General features: G+C 41.7%; 1 protein-coding gene across 5 annotated transcripts in view; it reads left to right on the plus strand.

The window, feature by feature from the left end:
- Positions 1-27909, plus strand: part of TGFBR3 (transforming growth factor beta receptor 3) — a 207248-nt gene that overhangs the window by 72842 nt on the left and 106497 nt on the right. For all 5 annotated transcript variants that reach the window (XM_029228505.1, XM_029228503.1, XM_029228501.1 and 2 more), the window contains one exon: positions 20365-20549. In XM_029228505.1, the coding sequence (XP_029084338.1) occupies positions 20365-20549 (185 nt within the window). The remainder of the gene's footprint in view (positions 1-20364; positions 20550-27909) is intronic.

Below are 27909 nucleotides of genomic sequence, written 5' to 3' on the forward strand. Positions count from 1 at the left end.
TAGTTAAACTGTGTCTTAATTTCTCTAGTCCTCAGTTTCCTCCTCTGCAAAAAAGACGGTTGAAATTTCTTTTTGTTTCAGTGTGCCAAAGAAAGAAAGAGAGGATTATGTTTGTGGCCAGGCATGCCAACTGCCACTGGTCTTAGGCCTTAGTGCTTGAAAACAAATAGGATTTTAGCCCTTTATAAAAAGTAGACATCAAAAGGCTTTCTCCCCCACCACCTCTTTCTTTTTTTAAAAATTATTTTCACCCCCTTTTTATTATTTTCTTATTTTAGCATCTTTATCACTAGGTTACTATTTACTATAGGATGGGCTTGTGGAAACTTATTTGGTAAAGAGGGGGAAAAAACCTAAGTGATGTGTCAAGCCTTTTTCATGAATGGCGCAGAAATCCAAATTTACATACTGTAGTTTAAGTTGAAAGGTTTGTTAGTGAAGTATTATTTCAAACATCTGTATATGCATCTGTAAAAGGAGAAAAGCCAAGACAGAAGAAGATGTGAGCATCAAGTACATTCACATTTTTTCCCTATTATCAGTAGCATCCTTCAGAAAGTACTGATTAAAAGTGAAGGCTGTTTCCAGTTCTTGGTTTACTTGCCTCATAGCGCACTAAGTCAAGGCTAAGCTGGGGGCCACCTTCCAGAAAGCACAGACTTCCTTTATGGTTGGAAATAATCCATATTTTGTTTGACCTTCAGAATACTCATGGCCTTGCTGGAATATATGGGCCAACATTTGTCCTGGCAAGGCCAGGGCAGTTTAAGTTTGGTGTCTTCAGGGATTGCTTTATAGGCCATTAAAAGCAGTGGGGGGAAGGTGACGATAGTAACTCAGACATTTGCATCCTTTCCGACTAAAAAATCAAGGGGGTGATTTAAAACAGGCAGTATTTGAAAACAAACAAACAAAAAAACTTCTTGCAGTTCCTATTTGTCTAAACCTCTGAGAACTCTCTCAAGGTCAGAGTGTTCTTTTGCAAATGACCTTGTCATGAAGAGGGGATTGCATCTCATTTATTACACTGTGTTAATATCTGAAATCCTCTTCTGACTGTCAAATATGGACCATGGAAAGAGCACAGTTTCCATGCCTTTTGAACAATATGTTCTTCGTGATGCTTTGTTTGTAAAAATATTGTCAGATGGTTAGGATTTGCCAGAGCATAGTAATATTAATTGGAATTAGGCCTCATGGTAGCTTTTTTTGCTTAGGCCAGAGGCAGAGTCCAAAGCCTAGGAGTGAAAAGTTATTGTTCTGTTTATTTTTTCACTTTAATAGATGGCACTTTTTCTTCCCTTCCAATTTTATTGAGATATAATTGACATACGGCACTGTGTAAGTATAAGTTGTACAGCATAATAATTTGACTTACGTATATCATGAAATGATTACCACAATAAGTTTAGTGAACATCCATCATCTAAGATACAAAATAAAAGAAAAAGAATTTTTCTCCTTGTGTTGAGAACTCTTAGGATATACCCTCTTAACAACTTTCACATATAACATACAACAGTGTTAATTATTGGGTTGGTCAAAAAGTTCATTCAGTTAATGAATATGTTCAATAAAGTTCTTGGTGAAAATGAAAAATATATCTTTTATTTTTACTTAAAACCGATTGAACTTTTTGGCCAACCCAGTATATTAATCGTTATACATTACATCCTAGTTCTTATTTATATTATAACTGGAAGTTTGTACCTTTTATCTTCATCCCATTTCCCCTCCTCCCACCCCTCTTATTATTCTTATTTTAAAGCAAATACATAACTAGAGTTATTGTTGTATACTGGGTTTTTGAGTACTTAGTGAGGTCAGTAATGCCCACTACTTAGGGCCAGTTTGATTGTCAGATGTGGTGTTGCAAAGATGATAAATGATAAGGTAATCAGGGATTAGATGGATTCATATGTGGCAATATGAAGATATTGTCTTTAATAAGAATATCCATTATATGGGCATAATTGAAAATAATCATAATTTAGTTGAAATCCGGTATAAATTTAGGGGAAAAAAGTAAAATAATTACTTTTTTTCTGCTCATATAAAGGGATATAAAAGAATGCATGTAATTAAATTTCTTAATGCTTCATTTTGCTTTTGATGTGCTCACACCAGGTGAAGTTATACTTGAATGTTAACGCTCATAGCGTGAGTCTAAAGTTTCAGTTGCAGCCAATAGATGGGAACCACGGTTTCTAGTGATTTTCAAAATACAATCCCATAAAGATGAAGAGACCCCACAACTGAAACAGGTGGTATGCTCAGTTTAAGTGAACATTTGGGAGTCCAGAAAGAATCCGACACTGTCTCATCACTGCCGGAAGTGATTACAACACTACCGCTGTGCACCAGCCCATGTTGTTGGCCGTTAGTTGTATGGATGTTTGCTGTTCACTCAATGACAAAAGCAAAATAGCCAAAAAAAAAAAAAAAAAGATATAAAAGAATATGTCGTACACTGTTAAGTTCACATATATATGTATTTTCTTTTTGCAGTTGAGAAAGCAGGATTGGTAAGTGAAGCTCAAGGGTTAGGTATGAAAAATAATTGAGAGAAATGAATAGAAAGAAAGAAAAATTGATGTTTGATAATCTTTGTTAAATATGTTCTCAAAGACCAGTCTCAGATTTAAAGTAATATGTACATGTGGACTTTGGCCTCCAGTAGTTTTTTTTTGTTTGTTTAAATAAATGTATTTATTTATTTATTTTATTTTTGGCTGCGTTGGGTCTTCTTGCAACGCACGGGCTTTCTCTAGCTGTGGCGAGCGGGGGCTCCTCTTCACTGCAGTGCGTGGGCTTCTCATCATGGTGGCTTCTCTTGTGGCCGAGCACGGGCTCTAGGCACGCGGGCTCAGTAGTTGTGGCTCGCGGGCTCTAGAGCGCAGGCTCAACAGGCTCAGTAGTTGTGGCACACAGGCTTAGTTGCTCTGTGACATGTGGGATCTTCCTGGACCAGGGCTCGAACCTGTGTCCCCTGCATTGGCAGGCAGATTCTTAACCACTGCACCACCAGGGAAGTCCCTCCAGTAGTTTTTTGATAGGAATTCAGCCTTGAGTTGAACTTTGAGATACGTTCTTTTCTTTTCTTTTTTCTTTTTAATTACCAAGCGACCAACCTTTTGCAGTTTGTTGATCTATTTTCTCCTCTTACTCTCTTTCTATTGCTTTCTGCAGGCGCTGCTGTTTATTCTGGAATGCTGGGCATCCATATGTAGAATTAGGGTTTGCCCACCTCTGTCTTAACCAGTAATGGAGAAAATCTGACCCAATATTTTAATTCACAAGTTGAAGTGGACTCAATGGGGTCCTAATCCAGTTCTTTGGTCTGAGCTCCAATTTCTAAAGCCCCCATTTCTTTATGTAATAAGTACATGAGTTACCACTGTTTACGCTTCTCCACTCCTCTGTCTTTGCTTAGCCTTCTGTCTTCAGGTGTTTAGGAAGGGTCTTATCATAGCCAGCTTCTTTGCTTGTCAATGGATTTTATAACAAAGCTATTAAAGTCCAAACTCTTTGTTAAGCAAATCCAATTCATTAATCTATTATATAGATATCTCACTTTATAAGAATTATAGAATCCTTAAAGAATTATAAGCTTATAGAATTCTTTGCTACCCATTATGTTAGTTCATTTTGGCAAGACAGGTAGTATTAGCCCCAGTTTACAGGGAGAACCAAGTGAGGTGGCCCAGGTCAAGAAACTCGTTAGTGGCAGAGCTTGGTGTAGAACCCAAGTCTTCTAAATCCAAGTTCGACCTTCTTCTGTGTTTCTGTGGTCCATGTGGTATGTTATGAGCTTCTTTTCTGATGGGAGAAGGTAGGATGGTAGGAAAAAAAGTGGTTCATTCCTGTTGATTTTTCTTACGTTTATTAGTAATTTCTTTATATTTGTATAGCATTTCCTGATTTAATTTAAAAAACCCAAAAACTTTTTCATTGTTCTCCTAACAACCCTGGGGGTTAGCTAGGACAAGTAATATCCTTATTTTATCTTATTTTTTTTAAGGTTTTTTTTTTTAACGTGGACCATTTTTAAAATCTTTATTGAATTTGTTACAATATTGCTTTTTAAAAAATTTTTTTATGTTTTGGTCTTTTGGCCACGAGGCATGTGGGATCTTAGCTCCCTGACCAGGGATTGAACCCACAACCCCTGCATTGGAAGGCGAAGTCTTAACCACTGGACCGCCAGAGAAGTCCCCTATCCTTATTTTGAAGATGAGAACACTGAGGCTCAGTGAAGTGAAATGTTATTAGTTGAAGTGGAGCCATAGCCCAGACCGGGTTGGACTAAGACTAAAGTGAATGAGAATTAAATATGAACCTTTCCTTTCTGTAACATACATGGAGCATCTATAGTGTGTCAGTTGCCATGTTAGATGTCGTGGATTTAAAAATACCTGTTTTTAGCAGTTTGGGAGTAACAATATACACACTACTATATATAAAATAGATAACCAACAAGGACCTACTGTATAGCACAGGGAACTAACCTCAATATTTTGTAATAACCTATAAGGGGAAAAGAATCTGAAAAAGAATGAATGAATATACATATAACTGAATAACTTTGCTATACACCTGAAACTAACACAACATTGTAAATCAACTATACTTCAATTTAAAAAAATTGAAAAGAAAAAAAATACCTGTTTTAAAATTTGTCACAGTATGTCAGAGGTTTCTAGAGTTTGTGGGGTGGTGCTGGGGGTTACTTTTGTTTAAGGAAATCATTTCTCTAGTATGGAGGAGGGGGTAAATTTGGAAGACATTATGTTATAGAACTGCAGCCAGATATATGTTTACTTTTGTGAGTGCCCGTTTTATTTGCTGGTTTATTCATTTCTATGCATTAGGATAGAAAAATAAATATAGTTCTGTTTTGGCTCCCTGAAATAGTTTTTATATTTTCTGGAATTTCCTCACTTATTGTCTTTAATATTCCAAAGTTTTACTATGACTCATTTTGGCCATCCAATAATAGAAGAAGTAGGTGTAGGCCTGTTTGAAGAGGCTCATTAAGTAATTTTGAGGAAATATGTTTTTGAAGTCTGTAAATGTTAATTTTTGCTTGGTGTCGAGATTTGTGTCATGGGTATCAGTTTTGCATGTTCCTATATGTTTTGGATGGGAGAGGATGAAAAGTTATGCTAAAAGAGCTTAGTTTAATTTTTCTCTTTGGCTCAAATATGTGGTTTTACCATAAGCTACTGAAAGTTTCCTGTTCTTGTTTGATAAAAAGGCCACTTCCATTCATTGTTTCCCTGCAACTTCCTATACTTTTCACAGTAAAAAAGGTTGAAATTGAGGATAAATTATGAGTTATCTCTGGGAGCAAAGAAACTCTATTTCATTTCAGGAAAAAACTTAAAAAAGTGAGCCTCCCTGAGTCTGAAACTGCAGTATATGCCTTTCCATACATAATCATGGTTTGCAAGGAGTTCATTCTGATCCGTAACTCAAACTAACATTTCAGAAGGCAAGGAAGAGTCATGTCATGACTTGATTTTAGAAAGCCGCAGGATGGTATCACTGTCCTGTACAGGGGCTTTTTGAGTGGCTTTGTTTTGTGTTTTCTTTGTGAAATGGCACTGGCCAGCACATAGCCTGCCCTGCTCTGTATTTATACCGTGGATCATTTGTACTGACTGGGAATAGGGACCACTGGTGGGAGTGTCTGATCTCCCTGATGGTGTCTGCTAGCATTGAGGGGAGAGTGAAGATGAAAGGAATAGTAGTTACACGTTCCATTGAGAACAGTGAATGTGAAAATGATGCTAAAATTGTAATTAATTGGGGATGTGCAGTTTAAATATCTCTTCATCCTGAAAACTAAAAAGAGGAGGAGATATCATGAGAACTTTACATATATACACGAAACCTAATTGTATATTTGCTTTCACCTCTTCTTGAAAAGATAAAATTTCAAAAATGCTTGAAGCCCTAGAGCACTAGGAGAATAGGGCTTTTAGCACAGTGGTTGTGTGAACTAAATTCCCAACAGTTCACCCTTAGTGTGTAAGCTTCGCTTTCTTTGATGCTTGCCATTCAAATTAGATTAGTGTGGACAGTGTCTCTAATATTGTTGCTAATATTGTCACTCACATTATTATACATGGTCAATTTTACACCAGGTTTGTGTGTCTGGAGCACATGAAGGAAGCCAAAATGTTTGCTGAGTTACAAGGAAGATAGCTGTCAAAAGCCCATATAAGTTACTCTGGAGGTGGGATGGCCCTCATCCAGAGCTTGTCGACTTACAATTGAGTATAAAAGAAGGCATGTCATGGGCTTGAGGCAGAGACAGAGGCTTGCAGCCAGAGTTGAGAAAAATAGAAGTATAGAAAGTATAAGCAGAACTATAAAACAGAAATATGGGACCATTTGATGTAGAGATAAAAACTAAAATACCAAACCAAGTTTAATAAACTGTAATTAGTATTCATAATGATGACCTTATGTCCTCAAAAAAAAAGAATTAATAAGTGATATTTAGGATGCTCAAAATATATATGATGGCCATGAAGTAATTATGTATGTAGTATGTTTTAGGTAGACTTACCTTAGAAATGACAGAAGTCACTTTCTTGAAAAGGAGTGAAGCCTTAGTTGTTTGGAAGATTTGCTTATGTGGGCTATCTCATTGCTAGTCAGTGCTAATTAATGAGGCATTGATTGTGTGGCAGTCAGGTGGTTTTTTGGGCCAGTTGCAGTATGTGGGAAGAAGGGAGGGAGAATGATATAAAATACTGAAAGAAGGAATTAATTATTACTGTAAATAATGGATTAGTGTAGTTTCGATATATTTTTCTGTGCAGATCTTGAAACAAAGCTCTTTTTGTTTTAGGAACTGGCATGCAAAGGATTTTATTTTCAAACTGACCATTTGAAAGTACTAGAACTTGTCTCCACGTGAGAAAGGGTGAATTCCTTCTGGCAGAGTGCTTTCCGAAGGTTTACTTGAGAGGAAAAGAGAGGAGCTAGTTGATCCAGAGTGGAAAAACACCGAAGAAAAGTTTTCCCTAAAATAACACACAGATTTCAGGAAAAGAAAAATTGCTTTGATTGAATGTGACAAACTAAAAAAAAAAGTTGAGCTTTGAAACATCATATGACACATCTGTTTTGAAAGGTTGCTTTGTCAGATACAGCTGTGTGTTTTACAGTACTTTATTGTGTGTGAAGTTTTATCATGAGCATGCTCAGTAGATATCTTTCTGAACAGGTATCTCATTTATCCCAGTTTTAAAATTTGGGGGGAGAGTTTATTAAACAACAATACATTAATTTATTTTATATTTATCTTTAGTTTAAATGCAATGTGATTGAATCAAACCCCTCTCTTTTAGCCTTTTATTAAACTGATAGCTCTGTTTAGATTTTATCCTTTAAGAAGTTGCTTGTTGACCCAGGAATATCCAAAACTTTTGATTTATTGCATGGCATGTTTTAAAAAATTGAGATCACAGATTTCCCTAAATACCTTTAGCAAACCAATGCCACTTTGTTTTTTTGCCTTCGTACCTACAGTAATGTAAATTATTGGTTTGAAAAGTAAAAAAAAAATCTTCCAATTCTAGAAAGGAGTTTTTGTGCATACTGGAGATAATTGCCTAGATCCCTGTTTGAAACTCACTATAGAGTGTATTTCCTCTATTTTTAATGAGGCTGTATAAGAAAATTTATGCACCTATGCTTTTTGTAAAATAACTCTTGAAATCACTGACCCTTGCTTTATAATAGGCCTCTTAAATTCAGACTTAGGAAGAATATTTTCTTATCCAAAGAACTGATTTGTTTCCTTTTTATGAGATCTTGGGAACATCACATTTTCTTTTCTACCTCAACTGCTAGGAAACTCAGAGCTAGGTCTGGTGCTCAAATGAAGTTGTTTCCTAAGTTCTTCAATAAGATTTGGTTTTGTTCATATCCACTTTTTAATTGATTGGCAGCTGAAGTTTTCTGGGCCTGTTTTTTTTTTTTTCTATTTTAAATTTTTAATTACCAGCCCCTCAATTTCCTTTCTAGAAGTAGTTGAGTATATAAATAATAAAGGAATATATAGCATGACATTTTGGTTGGATCAGTAATTTTCTAGGAATAGAGTCCATTAAAACTGGGGACTCTGGTCAGACCTGTCTTGGTACATTAATTTTGCATCGCTGGGACTTATCTAAAAATTAGGAGGAATTGGAAGCAAAGGTCTTTTTACCAAAGATTTTATAGAGGCCTCAAACTCTCAGGGTGACAGTGAGGGCATCGAACTACATGGTACCAAAGTTCCTTTAAACTCTAATATTCTATGCTTCCTAATGCAAAAGGAGGTTGAGATAAGTTAAGAAGTATTTTTTTCAGAACATATTCCATAGTTGGAGAGATGATAATAATAATTATAGCTATATGATAATAAAAATGAGTTAATCCTAAGAACAGGTTTTGTTTGTTTGATTGAAGAATTCATTACTCAACAAATCTTTGTGAACACCTGCCTTATGCCAAGCACCATGCCAAGCACCTGGGTGGATAGAGAGTTAGCAAAAGGAACATGGTCCCTGCCTTCATGGGGTTTCCAGCTAAGTAGAAGACACACAAACACATGCCAGAATAAATGAAACAGTATGTTTATAACTAAAAGTTGATATTGGGTGTAAAGGAAAAGTGTAATAGGTATGACAGGCTTATGGAGTCACTAAATTTAATCAGGTATGAAAATGTGGCTCTGGGCCAGGGCTGGTTAGCTGGGCACAATCCTTCTGTCTTTCGAAGGTCTGTTGTCCCTCGGTCTACACTGAGAAGTCCTATCAATGGTTCTGTTTGATTGGCCCATAACTACTGTGAACCTTGGAAATTTCTGCTCCATCAATACTCCTGAGGCTTTTAGCTTCACTGTGAAAGGAGCAAGAGCACATTAGTTTTTCATAGATTTGTGTACAAACTATCAGCTATTTCTTTCTTAACAGAAGCACCTGAGCAGGAGCTAGCTTGCTTGAGGAAGGACTATGGTTTCCTATTGTAATTGGATTTGACGTATCACTGATGCTTGGTGATTTGGCATTCCTGTTAAGCATTCCTGCATTCCTTTAACAACCAATTGTTGAGTGCCCTGACTATATATAAAATCCTTAAAGTAAATGTATTTTAGTTCATGGCCCAGTTTGTACATATGGCTGTAATTAGTAATATTTTGCATGGCCAAACCAAAAGTTGGTAGATTTTCCTTTTTTAATCTCTTGCCTCCTATTTATAATCAGGACCAGTGGTTACAACCTTTGATTCAACTCCCGAACAGTTGAGGTTTCCCCCTTCCGTCCTTTCTGACCACTCCCCCACTTACAGCTTCTTGTCTTGCCACTTACCCAGACACTGCACCCCAGCCCTAACCAAGGGCTCACCAGTCCCCGAGAATGCTTGTTGCAGCGTGTTATACCTGTGTGTTTCTGTGCATGTCCTTACCTCTGTTTTCTCCCAGTTTTTTCTTTCTTATCAGACACCAGTTTACTAGAGGTAAAAAAGAAAAAAGAAAAGAAAAGGAAAGAAAATTAGTTTAGCGACTATCTTAGGTACAAGTTGAGGTCTGAGAGACAGATTTGGTGACGTTATCCCTCAGGGTTAGTGAGGAGTGGCTTTCCAGCCCTGCAAGTTTCACTTTACCATAAAATGTTGCATTAGTAGGAATTAAATTATAATTTTTATTGGTGATGTACCTAAACTGAATTTAATATTTTGACTCCAGATCAATTATTTTCCTTTTAATAAAGAAGTATACTTAAAAACACCTATTTTGTGTATCTCAAAAACACAGCAGGAGAAAACAGATTTCATTTTCTTCCATCCTCCAAATCTTCAGATTTGTTCTTGGTCCCTGTGCTGAACCATTTAGGCAATAACATTCCATAAGTTCTAATCTCCTCGTAAATGAATTCTGTAGCTGGTTTTCCCTTCATTCCCAGCTTCCTTTAGACTTGTCAAAAAAACAGGAACAAGTGCACCATCTTATTGATGGAAAGTAAATGATGAGAAAGTTGACCAAGATGGTGCCAGATTACTGTCTTTCTGGATTGTGGGAATTCCCTGGAGGCAGAAACATGGCCTGTTCTCACCTTTGGGAGTTGTACTTCCAGATTGTGCTCAGAGAATAGGAATTTTTACCCTAATACTGAGCATAGTTTTATTTTAATCCTTCCCAGGGCAATTCTTAGAAATAATTTTTGGGGAGTAATGGCTAGGGAGTAGTATGAGAACATCTTATCTTAGATATTTTATTAATCATTCTAAAGGCTCATAAAGAAAACATTTTTTCAATTGGAGAAAATATTTTCATTCATTTATTTCTCCCCCCCCCAGGGGGCTTTATGTCTCTAATAGTAAGTGAAATTTGTAAAGTATTTGCATGTATAGGGTTTCATTTGATCTGTGAGTCGAGCCTGTCATAAAGTAAGAGAAAGAGAGATTATGGGAATCTTAAAGACAAGGTCAAACAACTAATAGTTGGCAGACCTGGATTTAGAATGCAGTTCTTGGATTTCCTGGTCCAGTGCTCCTCCTGTACCAGTATGTCTCTTAATACAAGGACTCTTCTCTTGCAATGCCCAGTGGTAACTTCTGGGGTGTGCTCCTTCTGCTACCTTTTCTCTTCAGGTTATAAAAAAATATGAAACAACAACCCCACAGGGCTTCCCTGGTGGCGCAATGGTTGAGAGTCCGCCTGCCGATGCAGGGGACACGGGTTCGTGCCCCGGTCCGGGAAGATCCCACGTGCCGCGGAGCGGCTGGGCCCGTGAGCCATGGCCGCTGAGCCTGCGCGTCCAGAGCCCGTGCTCCGCAACGGGAGAGGCCACAGCAGTGAGAGGCCCGCTTACTGCAAAAACAAAAACAAAAACAAAAACAAAAAACAACCCCACATCCTCACAGAGTTGCGTAAATCCCCTCTGATACTTTTCCGTTGTATAGTGGTATCTTGCTTAGATGGAAGAGTAGAGTGCCTTTATAGCTTGGCACTTCCCAACACTTGGAGAATTTAGATTCTTAAAGAAGCTCTGTCCACTGTTTCCCTTTGAACATTTAAAGACACAACTTGAACACAGGAAGTTCTTCAACATGGTTGCACCATGATTTCAACACAACAGTATGCAGCTATGCACTGGCTTTTGGCCCAAGAAGTTGGCAGTTGACTTCTTGGAAGAGGGTTGGTTTGTCAAGAGAAAGGTTTGGATTTAGATATTCACTTGGAGAATGAATGAAACTATGATAAGATATGCTTAAGGAATTGTTCTGTTTAAAAAAAAAAATCTGGCTGTTTTTTCCTGAGAAATCCACAGTACAGGTTTTAGAACGTTATATATATACACGCTCTTCTGCCTATCTTTTTCTTATCAAGGATAAGCTTCAGCCGTAAGCCAGGTTTTATTGTTGAAAAACCCAGGTGGGAGCTGTGGTAGAAGGTCCCCCTTTGGATTTTAATGGTGGTGCATTCCACAGCTCCATCCCCAAGGAGCCGTAGCTCCAGTGAGTTGTAACGTAAGATGGTATAAACACGAACATACGTTGTGTACACTGCATGAGCTTGGGGCCTTCCAGGTGCTTTATCCTGGAACTTTGTTTTCACATCATATCCTGACGCTTGTCACATTCCCTCTCATAAAGCTCAGTTAGAGCCAGGCTGTGCTATTGGCCGAGAAATCACCTTGGGTGTCCTTTCTTACAGATTCTTGCATCCTGTGGAGGTAGAAGGGATTTTCAGCTCAGGGGCAGGGTAGATCCTGCGGTGCCAGTCCCACAGTCTGTGGGAGTTTGTCCCTCTTCGCAGCTGACAGCATTGCGGAAGTCCCTGTGGGACAATAACAGAAACCCTTATTAACCAATGGTGTTGTTGGAATAAAATCTCCCCACTGAAGTGTCTTGGTCCCAGGCTATAATGTTACCCCTTGATTCCCTCTGCATCTTTACCACTTTTATTACAGCTGAACACACGCTCCTCATTAGTACTCTGGGTGATGTGGGGAATCAGTGTGCTGGAAATTATGTGGAATAGGTACCAGATGTTTGTGTCAACTTGGTATGCATTGGTGTTTAGAATGCTTAAGGATCCCATTTATTAAATGTGAAAATTACTTACTATACCTTCCCCTAAACAATAACTCTCCCCCTCCCCAACCCCCAGTATTTTTCTCTGTGTTGCATGAGGTGTGATATTAATTTCTTTGGGGACAGATTAAATTTAATGTGTGTGCAGCAAATGCATCTGTTCCCAAATGCTTTGTCTGCATTTTGTCAAGTCTGAGGGCTGGCCTGCAGCCAGTGGGTATGTGGGGTTCTGTAACTAAGACTGGAATGCTATGTTGCAGCTAAAGGATATAATGAAAGGGTGAGTCCGTTTACATTTTTTTCTTTAAGTGGAACTGGGAAGTTAGACATTCATGTTATAGCCAGGCCTTAGGAACATTTCGCATGTGTGCAGATAAGCAAGCATCAGTGAGAAAGAGGAAGACAGTTGGTAAAATGAGAAATGAGCTTGTGCTTTCTCATTAAATTTATGAAGTCTTTTAAGTCAACCAAAAGGTTGCAAGTGTGAACCAAGCAGTTTATTTTATTATATTTTATTTTATTAGACATGAATTAATGTCTGTGTTTGGCTAAGGCATTGGCCTGTTCATCAAGTCCTGAGGTGAAGGAGTGGAGAATGCAGGGTAGAAGCAGGCAGTGCCTTGTCATGGGAAGAACTTGGATCTGGAGTCTGAGAGACCCCAGATTCGAATCCCACCCTGTCACTTACTGATGGTATGTGGCCTTTGGTAAGTTGCTTAACCTCTCTGAGGCCCAGTTTCCACCACTGTAAAGTGGGAGCTTTAGCACTGTCTTTACAGTGGTGTTATGAGGATTAGAAACAGTATGTACACAGCATGTGGCTCAGAGAAGGTGCGCGATAACTGTTTCCATGAAGAATTAAACCCTCGCTTATCACGGGGGTCCCACCAGATGCTTCACAGTGTTCCTCCAGGTGGCCCAGCTGCTGAACAGAGGGCCCTGCTTGGTGAAGGAGGCCACCTGGTCAGGGCCACCTGGTGAGTTTCTCACCACAGGATTTACTTGAATTTGTGCTGCCTTCAGGGCAGTAAACGTTTTTACTCAATAGAAGTAGCACCTTATAGATGAATAGGGGCTGTGTGTCTGTCCTGGTGGCCAAGGAGGGGTACTGAGCAGGAAAAACAGAGTCTGACTTAAGTTGGATTCTTTTGGGAATTACCCCCAAAGAATTCTGGACAGGCCATGTACTAGATGTCTGGAATAAACAGAAATATCCAGATTGGGAGGCAACAGTGAGGAATATCTCTGGGGGTGTGTTACTGTCAGGAAGCACTTTACTGAAATATTCACCCAGCTCTGTGGCTTGCAGCAATTTACTTATAGTGGGAATAATATCTGTTCTACCCACTTTACAGAATTTCTATAAAATGCTTTTTAATTATAAAGTACAGTGCAAGGTTAACAGGAGTGTTGCTTATGAGTATTGTTGCTTTCAGCCAGCATTTCTTTCTTTTTTTTTTTGGCTGTGTTGGGTCTTCGTTGCTGCGCGTGAGCTTTTGTCTAGTTGCGGCAAGCGGGGGCTACTCTTCATTGCGATGCACGGGCTTCTCACTGCGGTGGCTTCTCTTGTTGCAGAGCACAGGCTCTAGAGCGCAGGCTCAGTAGTTGTGACACACGGGCTTAGTTGCTCCGCGGCATGTGGGATCTTCCCGGACCAGGGCTCACACCCGTGTCCCATGTATTGGCAGGTGGATTCTTAACCACTGCACCACCAGGGAAGTCCCTCAGCCAGCATTTCTTTCTGCCATCATCTGTGCCCTGTTGATTCTTACTGTGGTAAAGTAGCTTTTGCTGTGCCACTCAGCATCATCGCCAGAGCATGTGCTCACTTGCCTCTGGAGTGTGGGGGAGAGATTGCTCAGGGGAGGAAGGGCTGTGGGTTTCTAGCAGTGGCCACAGGAGAAGCTCCCAGCCCTCTGAGGCTGTCAGTGAGAGCCTACACTAGCAGAGCTCACAGGTCACAAAAGTGAGGAGGACATGAGTCAGGTAGGGTTTTGGAGCATGTTTTTCTGGTTTTGGAGCCTTTGTGACTGTGAGGTACTGTACTTGGGCCCCGTGGTGGTCATGTGAGAATCACGGCCGCCTGCCTACTTCAGGCTTGTGTGGTAGAGCCTGGGGAGGGGATCAGCTCTTCCCAGGTGGAAGCTCTTCTAACTGGAGTTGGATCTGGCATTGTGTGGGCAGCCCGTTGTAGACACCACTGTGAGGCCGGTAGGGAAGGATGGGAGACCAGTTTCTGGAGGCAGGCCGTGGCTGCAGGAGAGGGGCAGGAGGGCCTGGGGGCTGACCCAGGGGGTGGCAGGATGAGGCCGGGGGTGTGCTGTGCTATGGGAGAGGGAGGATTGTTATGCCACCTGGAGAGAAGGATATTGCCAGACCGTGTTTGGCATGAGAGGACAAAAACAGGTTTGCATTTCCTGCCTTCTGTGACATTTGAGGGTGGGGAAGCCCTGATGAAGACTTGATTCTTAGCAACCAAAAACGTCACCTCCTTCAGCTCATGATCGATTTTTTTTGCTTTACCATAAGATCGAAGCTTTGGCTAGTAGGTGAAGAGTCAAAGGAAGAACTCTAAGATAGAGTCTCCTATTGGTATGAAATCCTTTGCACATGGATCACCTCATTGTTCTTTCCCTTTTCCTCTCTTACTCCCTTCCGTCATTAATATTTGAGTGCATACTGTGTGCCAGACATTATGCTGGGCTAAGGCATACAGCAAAAGACAGAATGATTGGGTTCCTTTCTTTTGTGGTATTTATAGTCTTTGGGTGTATGCAGACGTTAAACAAATAATTGCACAAATAATTATATAAGTATAACCACATGAAGTGCAGTGAAGAGAAATAGAGAGTATGAAAAATGTATATCTAATGTTGTAAAAGAGGTAAGAGAAGCTTCCTTGAGAGATCTATGTAGGAGTTCATCACACCAAGGCAGAGGAAAGGGATAGGAATGGTAGGGAAAGTGTTGCTGAAAGAAACCTTGTATGTGCAGGTCCTGGTGGGAAGAAGGTTGAAGTAAAATAAAGCCTGTATATTAATGAAGGCAGGTCAAGCTGTAAGTGTCAGAAAACTCAAAACAATATTGGCTTGAATAAGAGAAAAGTTATGTGTGTTTCACATTAAAAAAAAGAAAAGCAAAAAACAGTCCAGAGCTAATTCAACAGCTCCATGTTCATCATGACCCAGGCAACTTCTGTCTTATTGCTTTGCCTGACTCAGCATGTTGCTTCCATCTTATGGCCTAAAATGGCTGCTTTAGCTCTGTTCATCACATCTGTATTCCAACCAGCAGGAAGGAGGAAAGGGCAGAAGAACACAACTCCTTCCTTTCTTAAGAAACTTCTTAGAAATTGCATGTATCACCTCTGGTTACATCTTATTAGCCAGGATTTCATCACATGGCCATACCTAGCTGCAAGCATTAGCTAGAACTTCCAGTACAATGTTGAAAAGGAGTTATGAGAGGGGATGTCCTTGTCTTGTTGATCTTAGTGATCTTGATCTTAGTGAGAAAGCTTTTAGTTTCTCACCATTAAGTACATTAGCTGTGAGATTTTTTGTACACATTCTTTAGAATAGAAGTTCCCATCTGTTTCTAATTTGCTGAGTTCTTTTAATCATGAATGACTGTTGGATTTTGTAAAACGCTTTTTCTGCTTCTATTGATACGATCATGTGATTTTTCTTCTTTAGCCAGTTAGCGAGATAGATTATAATTGATTTTCAAATGTTGCATACCTAGGATAAACCCCAGTTGATTGTGGCGTATAATTCCTTGTATACATTGTTGGATTCGATTTGCTAATATTTTGTTGAGAATTTTTGCACCTATGTTTGCAAGAGATATTGGTCTGTAGTTTTCTTGCAATGTCTAGCTCTGGTATTAGGGTAATGAGTTAGAATGAGTTAGGAAGTATTTGTTCTGCTGTTATCTTCTGAAAGAGATTGTAGAGAATTGGTATAATTTCTTCCTGAAATGTTCAGTAGAATTCACCAGTGAGCCCATCTGGGCCTAAAATTTTTTTTTTTTTTTGGAGTATAGTTGCTTTACAGTGTTGTGTTAGTTTCTGCTGTACAGCAAAGCGAATCGTTTATTCATATACATATACATATATCCACTCTTTTTTAGATTCTTTTCCCATATACGTCATTACAGAATATTGAGTACTCTGTGCTTTATAGTAGGTCCTTATTAGTTATCTATTTTATATATAGTAGTGTGTATATGTCAATCCCAATTTATCCCCCCCTTCTCCCTGGTAACCATAATTTTGTTTTCTACATCTGTGACTTTATTTCTGTTTTGTAAATAAGTTCATTTGTGCCTTTTTTTTTTTTTTAGATTCCATATATAAGTGATATAAGTGATATGATATTTGTCTTTCTCTGTCTGACTTACTTCACTCAGTATGACAATCTCTAGGTCCATCCATGTTGCTGCAAATGGCATTATTTTGTTCTGGGCCCAACATTTTTTAATGAAAACTTTCACTTTACAGAGATACTAGCCCTGGAGGCAGGTCTGAGTCTGAGGCCTTGAGCGACTGGGGCAAGCTTAGAAGGGTTACTTACGTTCATTGAACTCACTTTCCTGTTCTTTATAATGAGGATAATACGACCTCCTTATGGTGGTATTGAAAGGATGTATAGCACCTAGCACTGCCCAGCCTCTAGTGAGCACTTAATGGGAGATATTTATTTACTTACTTACTTATTACTTTACTTGCTTACTTTCTTTACTTACTTACTAGACCAGACTGACATTGTGTGTTGAACTGTTGAAGGCACCATGTCTTATATACCCTTGGAGGATGGGGTAGATAGTTTCTGTTTTTTTCCTTTTCCTTTCCTTCCTTTCCTTCCCTTCCCCTCCCTCCCTTCCTCCCTTCTTTCCATTTTCCTTCTTTCTTTCCTTCTCTCTCTCTCTCTCCCCCTTCCTCCCTTCCTTCCTCCCTCCCTTCCTTCCTTCCTTCCTTTCTGGGTCTTTTTGGCTTCAGGATGTATTAATCATATGTTGAATTTTTTTCTTTTTTAAACTTGGAGGACAAAAAATTCATCAAGGGGGCTTCCCTGGTGGCGCAGTGGTTGAGAGTCCGCCTGCCGATGCAGGGGACATGGGTTCATGCCCCGGTCCGGGAAGATCCCACATGCTGCGGAGCGGCTGGGCCCGTGAGCCATGGTCGCTGAGCCTGCGCGTCCGGAGCCTGTGCTCTGCAACGGGAGAGGCCACAACAGTGAGAGGCCCGCATACTGAAAAAAAAAAAAAAAATTCATCAAGGCACCTCAACAGCCAACACTACTCTAGTGTGTCTGATGGTCAGGGACACTCTATGCCGAGCATATTTAAACCTTGACCCCAGTGGGTCTCTGTAAAGTGCAGCTCTTCCGTCACTTGATCAGAGTGAGCCTTGTACATTGCTTTCTCTTTTTTTTCCGACCTTGGACTGACTTGTGTAACACATGGCTGGAGCTGCAGCCCATAAAGTGGGGGTCTGCCCCGTCTTAGACTCTGGTAGGACAGAGAACAGACACTCTTAAGGCAAAGAGTGCCCATTTTCAGTGCTGGGGGCATCCCCTCTCTGATTCCCTCCACCTTTGGGTAAGACCTTATCCTCTGGTTTGTTGCCAGTGAGTGTTGCTCTCGCCCAGTGTGGAGATGAGCAGTGTGGTGACTTAAGACCCTAATGGGTGACGGTGGTATGTAAGGAGGAGGGGAAGTCAAGCAGATTGCAAGCCTTTTGCAGACGTGTTTTAGGTGGAACTATAGTCCAGTCAGAGCTTTGTACATACATACAAAAATGGAACTGAAAAGTATTTTTTTTTTTTTTTGTGGTACGCGGGCCTCTCACTGCTGTGGCCTCTCCCGTTGCGGAGCACAGGCTCCAGACGCGCAGGCTCAGCGGCCATGGCTCACAGGCTCAGCCGCTCTGTGGCATGTGGGGTCTTCCCAGACCAGGCCACGAACCCGTGTCCCCTGCATCGGCAGGCGGACTCTCAACCAGTGCGCCACCAGGGAAGCCCTGAAAAGTATTTTTATTTGTGCTTAATTTGTGATAATGGGAAATTCATGGCAGGAGGCTGTGAAACCAATTCAGAAGGGTTTCCCAGTGTTGGTAGCAATGGCCGCAGCAAGTCGCCAGGATCAATTCCCTCTGCAGGTCCAGAGCCCAGCGCCCAGTGTAGGAGTAGGAGACTTCTTCTGGAGCTCTGGGCTGTGAGATATCTCACTGTGACTGGTGCGGGCAGGAGGAGGGGGTGGGGGCACCTGCTCATCCTGTTTGCCGTGCTTGGGGAGTTCAGGGAATCCTGCGTCCAGTACCTCCTGACTTTGCTGCCGTGACATCTTCCTTTACCACCTCTGTTTCTCAGAAAGCAGCCGGGCACCGGAGAGCAGTACGGAGGGTGGCAGTGATTATTTGAGAAGGTACATACTTCATTTCAGATAACAGTTGATAACTGTTATCAACCTAGATAATTTCCATGAGTTCTGAAATAGACTTGCACACCAGGTGGGGTATCTGCGTATAGCACAGCAGTGGGGATACAGGATTGTCTGGTTTGAACTGTATTTGCATTTTAGACCGGGGCTAATCCCGGAGAGTACTTTTATTATGTAGAAGTCAGGAAGAACTACTTGGCGTGCATTCAGGTCTTTTATCGGGTTCCATCTGGAAGGTCGGGGTTTAGGATGCTGTATGTTCCAAGCCCCAGTCTCCTCAGCTAATTGAGGACAACACCAAGCTTACAGAGGTATGTGAGGTTTAAGTATCGCGGAGTCCTTTTGATTTCTGGATGTCCTTCCCTATCAGTTCAGCTAATGTATGTCACACCGCTGTAGCAATCTGTTTCCCGTTATTAGCTGCATACAGCCAAATCCAAGTCCCCAGAATGGGGCCCTAATCACTGATCAGAGAGGGGGCAGTGTTTTCTTTAAGCTCAATGATTCATTTAATAAATACGTTTTGGGCATTTCCTACATGTGAGGCACTGTGATGGGTGCTGAGGATACAAAGAGAGTAACCCACAGCTGTCAGGGAGGTCCCACTGGACTGGCAAAGACGGACATATACACTGGTGGTTACAGTGTAGAAAATGAAACAGCCGAGACAGGCAGAGGAATTATGGGAGCACAGAGGAAGTGCACCTTCCTCAGCTTGGGATGTTTGTTTCGGGGGTGGAGGTAGAGCGGACGAGGAATTTGGGAAAAGGAAACAAGCTTGAATAAAGACATAGAGTGAGAAACATCATGGTATGTTTCGAGACATTTAAGCCACGTGGGGTTCCTGGAGGCGGAGGGCTTAGGCTGGAGAGCTAGGAAGGGGCTAGATCAAGAAAGGCCTTCGTGTGCCAGGTGAAGGAGCACAGACCAGCAGTTCTCAAGGGACGGGACATAACTGCAGGGCTGGGCAGGGCAGGTCTTTGCATCTGGAATAACCATTCAGTCGAGGACCACCCTGGGTTAGGTGAACCTTGTCTGTATGGAAGGAAGCTCGGAGAGCTTGAGACCAGAGGCTCCTTTCAGGAAGATCTGCAGTTGTCTAGGGACGGAGACAGTGAGTGCTGCAGGAGGTAGAGACGGGGAGGAAAGGATGGATTTCAGATTTAAGTTCTGATTGCTTAGAGGAAGGGAGAATGAGGAAGCAGGAGCCAGGCATGCCCAGGGTTCTACTTTTTCTATCTGAGGCTCTGCTCGTATCCTACCTCTCTTGGGAGGATCTTTCTGACCTCTCTCAAACTTTGCTGTACAGCTCTGGCCCCAGTTGCCTCTGCTCATTGCATCTTGCTTTTGTATGTTCTTAAGATTGTTTTGCTTTCCCTAAGAAGGGGAAGCACTTAGAAAGGTAGAATCTGCATCTTATACCTTTTTGGGTGCAATTTTAGGTGTCTAATATTTATGCATAATATCATTGGGGCTTTCCACAACTTATTCTATTTATCTCTGGTTTTCTTCTAAGAGGGGAAGGAAGAATTGAACACAGATGTCAAATGGGAACTTTCCTCCATCCAGAGGAATACATTCGTGGCTTGTGTGTCTAAAAGGGAATTTAATCAAATACACATCAAAAGTATCCAAAAGGAGTTTAAGAGATTGGGATTTTACAAGAATAGACTAGCTTTTTTGCCATTTAGTTCTGGAAACAACTTACCTGGAAAGGCACCTCTGGTGGGTTGGCAGTGACTTGTATATTCAGAACAATTAATTTAATCATGGCACAATTAATTGAGGATTCTGAGGGGTTCATGTTTGTGATTCCCTCTGCAGGTCCAGAGCCCAGCGCCCAGTGTGAACTGTCGCCTGTCAATGCCTCCCATCCAGTCCAGGCCTTGATGGAGAGCTTCACCGTCTTGTCGGGATGTGCCAGCAGGGGGACGGTGGGGTTGCCCCAGGAGGTGCACGTCCTGAACCTCCGCACTGCCGACCAGGGGCCCGGCCAGCCACAGAGAGAGGTAGGCGCAGGTGCCAGCTTTCTACCCACTGCCCCTAGGAATTTGTAAAGACATTTTTCTGGATGAAGAGTCCTTTTCTTCCTTTCTGGGTTTAACGAGGATGCTCATGTATGAACATAAGTGGGGAGGAGGACACAAAGTACACTCAAGAGAGAGAAGGATTTCATTTAATCCAGAAGGATTGCTCTCTGGACTGGGCAACTCTAAGACTTCGCTCTAGAGAGATTTTTCAGCTTTTCAACTTTCCTGGCCCCCCTCCCTGCCTCATAGTGGAAAGAATGTTCTTAAGAATTTCATTTTTAAAGCATGGTTGTGAAAAAACAAAATAAGGTGCCATTTCTCTGTTATTGTAAAATGTCTTCCTCATCTTCTCCTGTGCCCTGTCTTTCATCTTTCTTTGTTTTGTCTTGTGGACCTATTGCTCCTGCAGGATGAGTCAGAGGAAACAGAAACACTCTGGAATAAGGATGGCAGTACCTTGTATGTGCATGAAAGCACTGGGGGCGGGTAGCTCCTTATGTTATCCAGGCAGCTTCTTGAAGACTGTGGTGGTCTTGGTGGTGGTGATGATGACCCAAGCTCATAGTGACTCAGTATTTCCTCTATCCTCAGCCCTGTTTGAAGCACTCATACACTTATTCCATGAAGTCCTATTACTACCCTCAATTTACAGGTGACAGGCACAATGGTAACTCACTTGCCCAAGGTCATTACCATAAGAGAGAAATGGCCTCCTCTTTCTTGTGGCTCATAAATGACCTGGGTTGTGGATAATGGTCCCCCTGCTTCTTTTAAGATAACACACAGTTGTCATTCTTTCTGTTTCTAAGCTTCTTTGTCAGAAATGTTATCACTCAGTTATTAGCTCTTCAGGAAGAGAGAAACCACAATAAACCATGATCACAGTGAAGTGTAGAAAAACTAATATAGAGCAGAATTTATCTTTGACCTTTCTTCTGGTCAGGAAAGTTAATTTCCCAAACTGTTTGTTTATGTGCCTCAACCACTCTTCTTTTTGGGGGTGGGGGGGTGGGTAGGAATAGGAGAGGTGAGGTGTGCAGAAGGAAAAGCAAACTGATTTTAATCTTGTGAAAGTGTGCAGAGTTGGCTCATTTCAAAGACAAATCATCTAACCTTTCCAGCTACATTGGAAATTATCGTTAATACTCGTGGTTGCTTGCCATTGTTGCTGCAACACATATTTCAGGTTGGATTTCTTTATCCCAGTAATGCGTCTTTAATTCTTAACTTATGGGGGAGAATTTGGGTGGGAGGGAAAGGAAGGGAGGAGGAAGTGCAGTTCCTATGAAGCCTTGCTGACTCCAGCAATTCTTTAGCGGCAATAATTACTCATATTATATATGCTCTCTCAGAAGAACCAAGAAAGAAAAGCAAGTCCGAGTGATTACAGAAGCGGCAGAAATTCTGCGTGCTAAATTGTGCGGTACTGTTGTTGATTCTGAAAATAGATTCACATAAGACTACTGAAGCAAAAGAAGAATATCTCAAGGAATGACAGCAGAGCTCTCCCACACTTATATTGACTATGTTAGATCAAAATAGACATGGCTGTACTGAAGATACGGAAAATTAGCTGGCATCAAGGGACGTCGTACGTTCAGTGAAGAAGTAAAGAAAGTGGGCCTACGGGAGATAGTCTCTAAAACTTGTTTAAAAACCTGAACAATTAAGTATCTCTCATGTTCTTCACATGTGACTCTGGAGATACAGGACTGCAGCCATGCCAACAGCTTTTTAAAATCATTTGAACTATATGACCCAGCAGTTCCACACCTAAATGTATACGCAAGAGAAAGGAAAACATACGTCCACATAAAAACTTGTCCACGATTGTTCACAGCAGCATTATTCATAATAGCTAAAAAGTGGGAACAACCTGAATGCCCATCAGCTGATGAATGGATAAATGAAATGTGGTACATATGTCCATACAATGGAATGTTATTCAGCAACAAAAAGGAATGAAATACTGATACATGCTGCAACGTGGATGAACCTTGAAAACGTTACACTGAGTGAAAGAAGTCAGGCACAAAATCTACGTGCTGTCCGGAGTAGACAAATTTATAGAGATAGAAAGTAAACTGGTGGTTGTTTAGGGCTGAAGAGCAAAAGAGAGACGTGGGGGCTGACTTTATGAGTACAGAGTTTCTTTTGGGGGGACAGAAATGTTCTAAAATTAAATTATAATGATGGTTCCACAATTGAATATGAATCTAGTAAATACCATTGATAAATGTCAATACATGTGACTAACCAAAAACCATTGAGTTGTACTTTTAATGGGTGAATTTTATGGCATGTGGATTTTATCTCAGTAAAGCTGTTAAAAAATGAATTCAACCTGTCGGTATATTAATTACCCATAAAATTTACCTTAACTATATCCACTTTTTTTTTAAAAAAAAAACTAGGATTGCTTCCTCTTCCAACCTAAACCCATTCAACTCTTTCTGATATTCTCAATGGATAACTTGATTTTTATAGATATGCTATTAGATATGGTCTGTGCTAAAAATCACAGCCAGTCAGTTCTGGAGGTAATAGTGGGAGGACCAGAGGCAGCCTTTGTGCATGTCTCTACGAAATATTAAGGGCAAATATTTTTCAAGATGAAATGATAAATGTTGTTGCTTATAAATTAGAAAAGAATGCCCTACTGGCTCCAAGCCATAATTACTTTGACTCTTATGACCGAAGTCGTTGTTTTTCATGATGTCCTCGTTAAATGTGAGGGAATTACTAAATCAACCCTAGCCCCACTCCCCTCCCCGACCGGCTTGTTTTGGTGCAGGATTAGCATTAAGATCTATTATAAATCATCCCTTCTCTAACATTTTACTAAATTCCTACCTCCCGGGCGCCTTAAGCTTCCTCAGCTGAGGAGAGGCTGCTGCCTTTCCTGTGTGGCGGAGGTGACAGAGCCTACACCTGGAAGTAATAACCTCAGCAGGTTGACAAGATTTGGGGAAACAGTTATACTTAATTAGACAAACAATTTTATAGGCCAGCAGAGAATTTGTATCAGAAACATACTTGTTACAATAATGTATACAAAGCCCCCTGTGGCAAAGCATGGTTTTGCCATTGACTTCCCTGCTGGGTTCTCATCAGGACAGCACAGACCTGTAGTTGTATTTTTCATCTGAGACCACACCTCTCATTTGTAATCATTGGTTTTGGAAACAACAGTCCTGGAAGTGAACCGGAAACTGGAAAAAGACTCTTTGGCGACAGAGGAGGGCAGAAGAGGGTAAACAGCCCTGAGAGACCAACTTTGTCTTTTAGAATAAGTGGGGAGATGTCATCAGCTTCACCCTATGAAAACCAGCTGCCTGTGCCCTTTAACTTCAAGGTAAAATGTCCCGCCCCTCCCTCACTTCCTGCCCCTACTCTGTTCTGACCACCGCTCCATCCCCTGCCCATACCCCTGAGTTCAGTCCCTCTGGGTGTCTCCTGATTCCTGAGAAGGGCTGTAGCACCACCAGAGCCTTGTTTACAGTAACATACGTTCATTAGTTGCTGGAATGGCAACAATTTTGTTTCCGATCCTCTAATTTTTATTGTGACCTGCTTTTTCCGGGCGATGCTTCTTTTCTATTTCCCGTCTATCTAACTGCTCGCTTATTATGAAAAGCCCTTAGTTAGCAGTACGTATGTGTATAACAGATATGGACGTTTGAATTTATGTATTTGTTTTGACATTGAAGAAGCGACTGTTAATGGGCGTGCCAAGCCAGAGACTGGCTGTAGGGGTGGAGTGAGGATCTGGGAGGATCCATGGTCATGGGAAAGGGGCCAGGTTTAATAACTTTATCCTCACCCTTCAGAAAGCTCAGAACCCTCCATTCTTGTATGTATTTACTTATTCTCTGCTTCATTCCAAAAAGGGATTTGGGATGGGCTTACAACAATAGACATACCAAGAATGTAAGCAGAAAAGCGAAATGAGGACAAAAGCGAAGTGCAGTTTGTTAGCCACATGCGTTATGTGGTGGGTGCGACTGAGTTTGAAATTTGGCAGCAATTCGGCAGGCTTCTTGGCAGGCAGGGCCACATGGGATATGCGGTTAATCACACATGTGGCTCCAAGTTACTTTTCCTTGGTGCCTTCTCTGAGGACTGTGGCATACAATTGTTCCTTCCCTGGTTCTGTTTGAGGGCGGGAGAGACCACAGTTGGGAGAAAGAGAAGGAAGAAAACACAGCCTAATGCTAACGGTTCTGCTTGCCTCTTAACAGCTCCCGTAGGCCCCAAATAACAGTAACAGTGACCACAGTGGTGGTGAAGTGCCAGCTGCGGGCACCTGTGCCGTCGCCGCCCATCCTCACTGTCGGCTGGAAAGGGAGGGAGGCCTAGGGAGGTTTCACGGCAGACCCTGGGGCATGCAGCCCACCTCTGAGCCCGTGTGTGACTCTACAGTCCAAGGTTTTCCCACACGTCAGTCCACTTCCCTTTCACCTTTAGCTCTGACCTTGCTCCCAGCTATGAAACCTGCCACCCTGTCTCACTTGGCTCAACCTGTTCCACGAGGCAGCAGATCTCTCACCGAAGGTTTGGGTTTCCTGCCTAGGCTTGTGATAGCTCTTTCTGATGCTCAGAGTTCCTTTTCGTTCCCTTCCTTGTGGCTTTGGGGCAGTAGTGAGGGTGTTTTTTCGTGTGCCATTGTCTCTTTGTTCCTTTCTGACTTAGAAGATTATCACGTCAAGTGTCAGTAATTATAAAATGCAGGACTAAGCTCAGGAGCCCTTGCACTCTATGTGGCTGTTAATCCTACACTAAATGTCACCTCCCATCTGTTTTTCACAGTTGATCATTTTCCTCCCCCCACCGCCACCCCAAATAAAGCTTTCAACTGCCTCCACAAAAAGTAACTCACCTGTCTTCTGCTAGTAATCCATGACTTGTAACCAAACTTGCTTGAATTGTGTGACAAGGGAGAACAAACACATTAAGGGACTCTTCCTGCTATGCGTGAAACACAGGACCTTTAGTGTGTGGACTTTGCCATCTGATTTGACACCTTTTTTTTTTTTGCGGTACGCGGGCCTCTCACTGTTGTGGCCTCTCCCGTTGCGGAGCACAGGCTCCGGACGTGCAGGCTCAGCGGCCATGGCTCACGGGCCCAGCCGCTCCGCGGTATGTGGGATCCTCCCGGACCAGGGCACGGACCCGTGTCCCCTGCATCGGCAGGCGGACTCTCAACCACTGCGCCACCAGGGAAGCCCCTGACATCTTTTTTGCTTACTTTGAGGAATCTTGCAGTTCAGGGATTAAACATTTTGGAGAGCGCTACTACCTACCTACTTACCTATCTATCTATCTGTCATCTTTCCCGTTTCCACAATGTTAGTAGGTTGACAACTTCTCTCTTTTTGTTCCCCTTCCCCTCAGTTATTAAAAGTATAATGGAACAGTGCAGGGGTAGGGGGAATGGGTGTGTGTCTTACCTTTACCCATCACAACTAAAAGAACTGATAAAAAATGTCAAGACTTGTTTTTTGGAGAGTATACACGTGAGAGCAGGAATACCAAATGAACACTAGCACACTAGTTACCTTCCTTCTCTTATCTGGGACATTTTCCCCTCTGCTGTTATTCATGAATGACTTCCCAGTGCTAGTCCTGTGTATATACTGGGGAAAAAACCTCAAACAAACTCAAGGCTATTTATATTTCAGAGATCTTGTGTGCAGTTTGTGCTAATAAGCAAGCGTCACAGTAAACTCACACACAGACACTCTATACTGATGAAGTTCAGTTACTAAACAAACACCTTCCATGTGTAAACACTGCCTGGTGTTTGTTTAAATGGAAGTTGTTTTGGAAATCACCCCAGGCTGACAGGTAAGGTTATCTTTGAACTGGCCGTTTTGTCACAGACCTACAGCAGATTTATGAGAAAGTTACACCGACAACGAGGGTCACGTTTCTCTAAAGGCATTCATCTCTCTTTCTGTCTCTTTCCCTTTTTCTTTCTCTCTCTCCTCTTCCCTCTCCCTCTCCCTTTCTTCTCTCCTCTCTCCCTTCCTCTTTCCCTCTCTCCCCTCCTCCTCCCTTCCCCCATTCGTTTGACTGTTGTTCTGGAAATTATTTCATTAACTTGAAAGGCCACTGAACCTGGCTCTTACATAGGATTGGAGGCCCTAAATGAATAGGACAGTCACATGATTTAAAACGAGTTGCCACTTCACTTGAAGATACTCCGTGCAGGTTAAATGATGACACCCTGCTGTGCAGTATGAAGTTGCCAGGCCTGGACTGGACAGAGTAACAGTCAGGCCGTGGGGTGGGGCTAGCCAGGCCGCTAGACCTCCGGCTGCTGTTTCCACGGAAGGCAATGCAGGCCGGGTAGAACTGGCCACGCCAGTCATTGATGGTTTCTAACACGTTGGGGCAAGATGTTCAATCTGAAGCTACAGCTAACTTTCAAATGAGAACTCTCCAAAAACCCAGTCTTGGAATCTTAGAAAAAAGTGAAAGCAGAAATCAGAGCGATAATAGTAAACATCGAGATATAGCAAAAAATTAGGACACAAGAGGAAGTGAAGAAGTTATAACGTTCCCACCAACACGCTGGTTAGCCATGTGGCTTAACCTTTGCCATGTATCACAGTAACATTGCCCTGGGAAAGCATGCCCCCTGCCCCACAGAAGGACTGAGCCTGGTTGGACTCTGCCATTTTAGCATGAGGTAATGCCAGTTATGTTCTTTGCTGGCTGGGAGCTGACACACTGAAAGAGCCTCTCTCGTTATTGCCTCTTCCCCAGCCTAGAGGAGAGGCTGCCTTGACTCCTTCTAAAATTTGTCCAGCAGCAGCATTTTCCAACCAGTGTGGTGCTTGTCTTTTTGGAGGTTAGGGTTACAACCCTGATCCATACTGTTGTTGCCATGGTAACTTCTCTTGACTTTTAAAAGACTGTATAATTTCCCAAAACTGTCGTTAGAAAATGTTTCTAACATTTTCTAGGAGCACCCTCCACATTTGAAAATGTGACTTTTCGGAAAGTATTTTTAAGAAAGCAACAGACCAAAGTAAGGAGCGGGTGTGCAAATCTGAGACCCTGATGTGCCGATTGGGCAAAGGCCCAGTTTGTGTTGCAGAGTACCCAGATATCCAGCTTGTATTTTCTTGTTTCCATTGCTGATTTGCTTCCTTGACATTTTATTTGAGAATGTCAATTTACTTGCTAATACCTCTGATTTAAATGCCCAAATTCTGCAGAAGAATTTATTACTTTCAAGAGTCCCACTCCTCACTGTGTTTTCTAAATATTTCTGTGAAAATTAGACACATGTTTAATTATTTTACTTTTCCTTTCTCCCACAGTGAAGAGG

The sequence above is a fragment of the Monodon monoceros genome, unplaced genomic scaffold (assembly GCF_005190385.1).
Source record: "Monodon monoceros isolate NGI ecotype Baffin Bay Population unplaced genomic scaffold, NGI_Narwhal_1 Super_Scaffold_18, whole genome shotgun sequence".
NCBI classification, from domain to species: Eukaryota; Metazoa; Chordata; class Mammalia; order Artiodactyla; family Monodontidae; genus Monodon; species Monodon monoceros.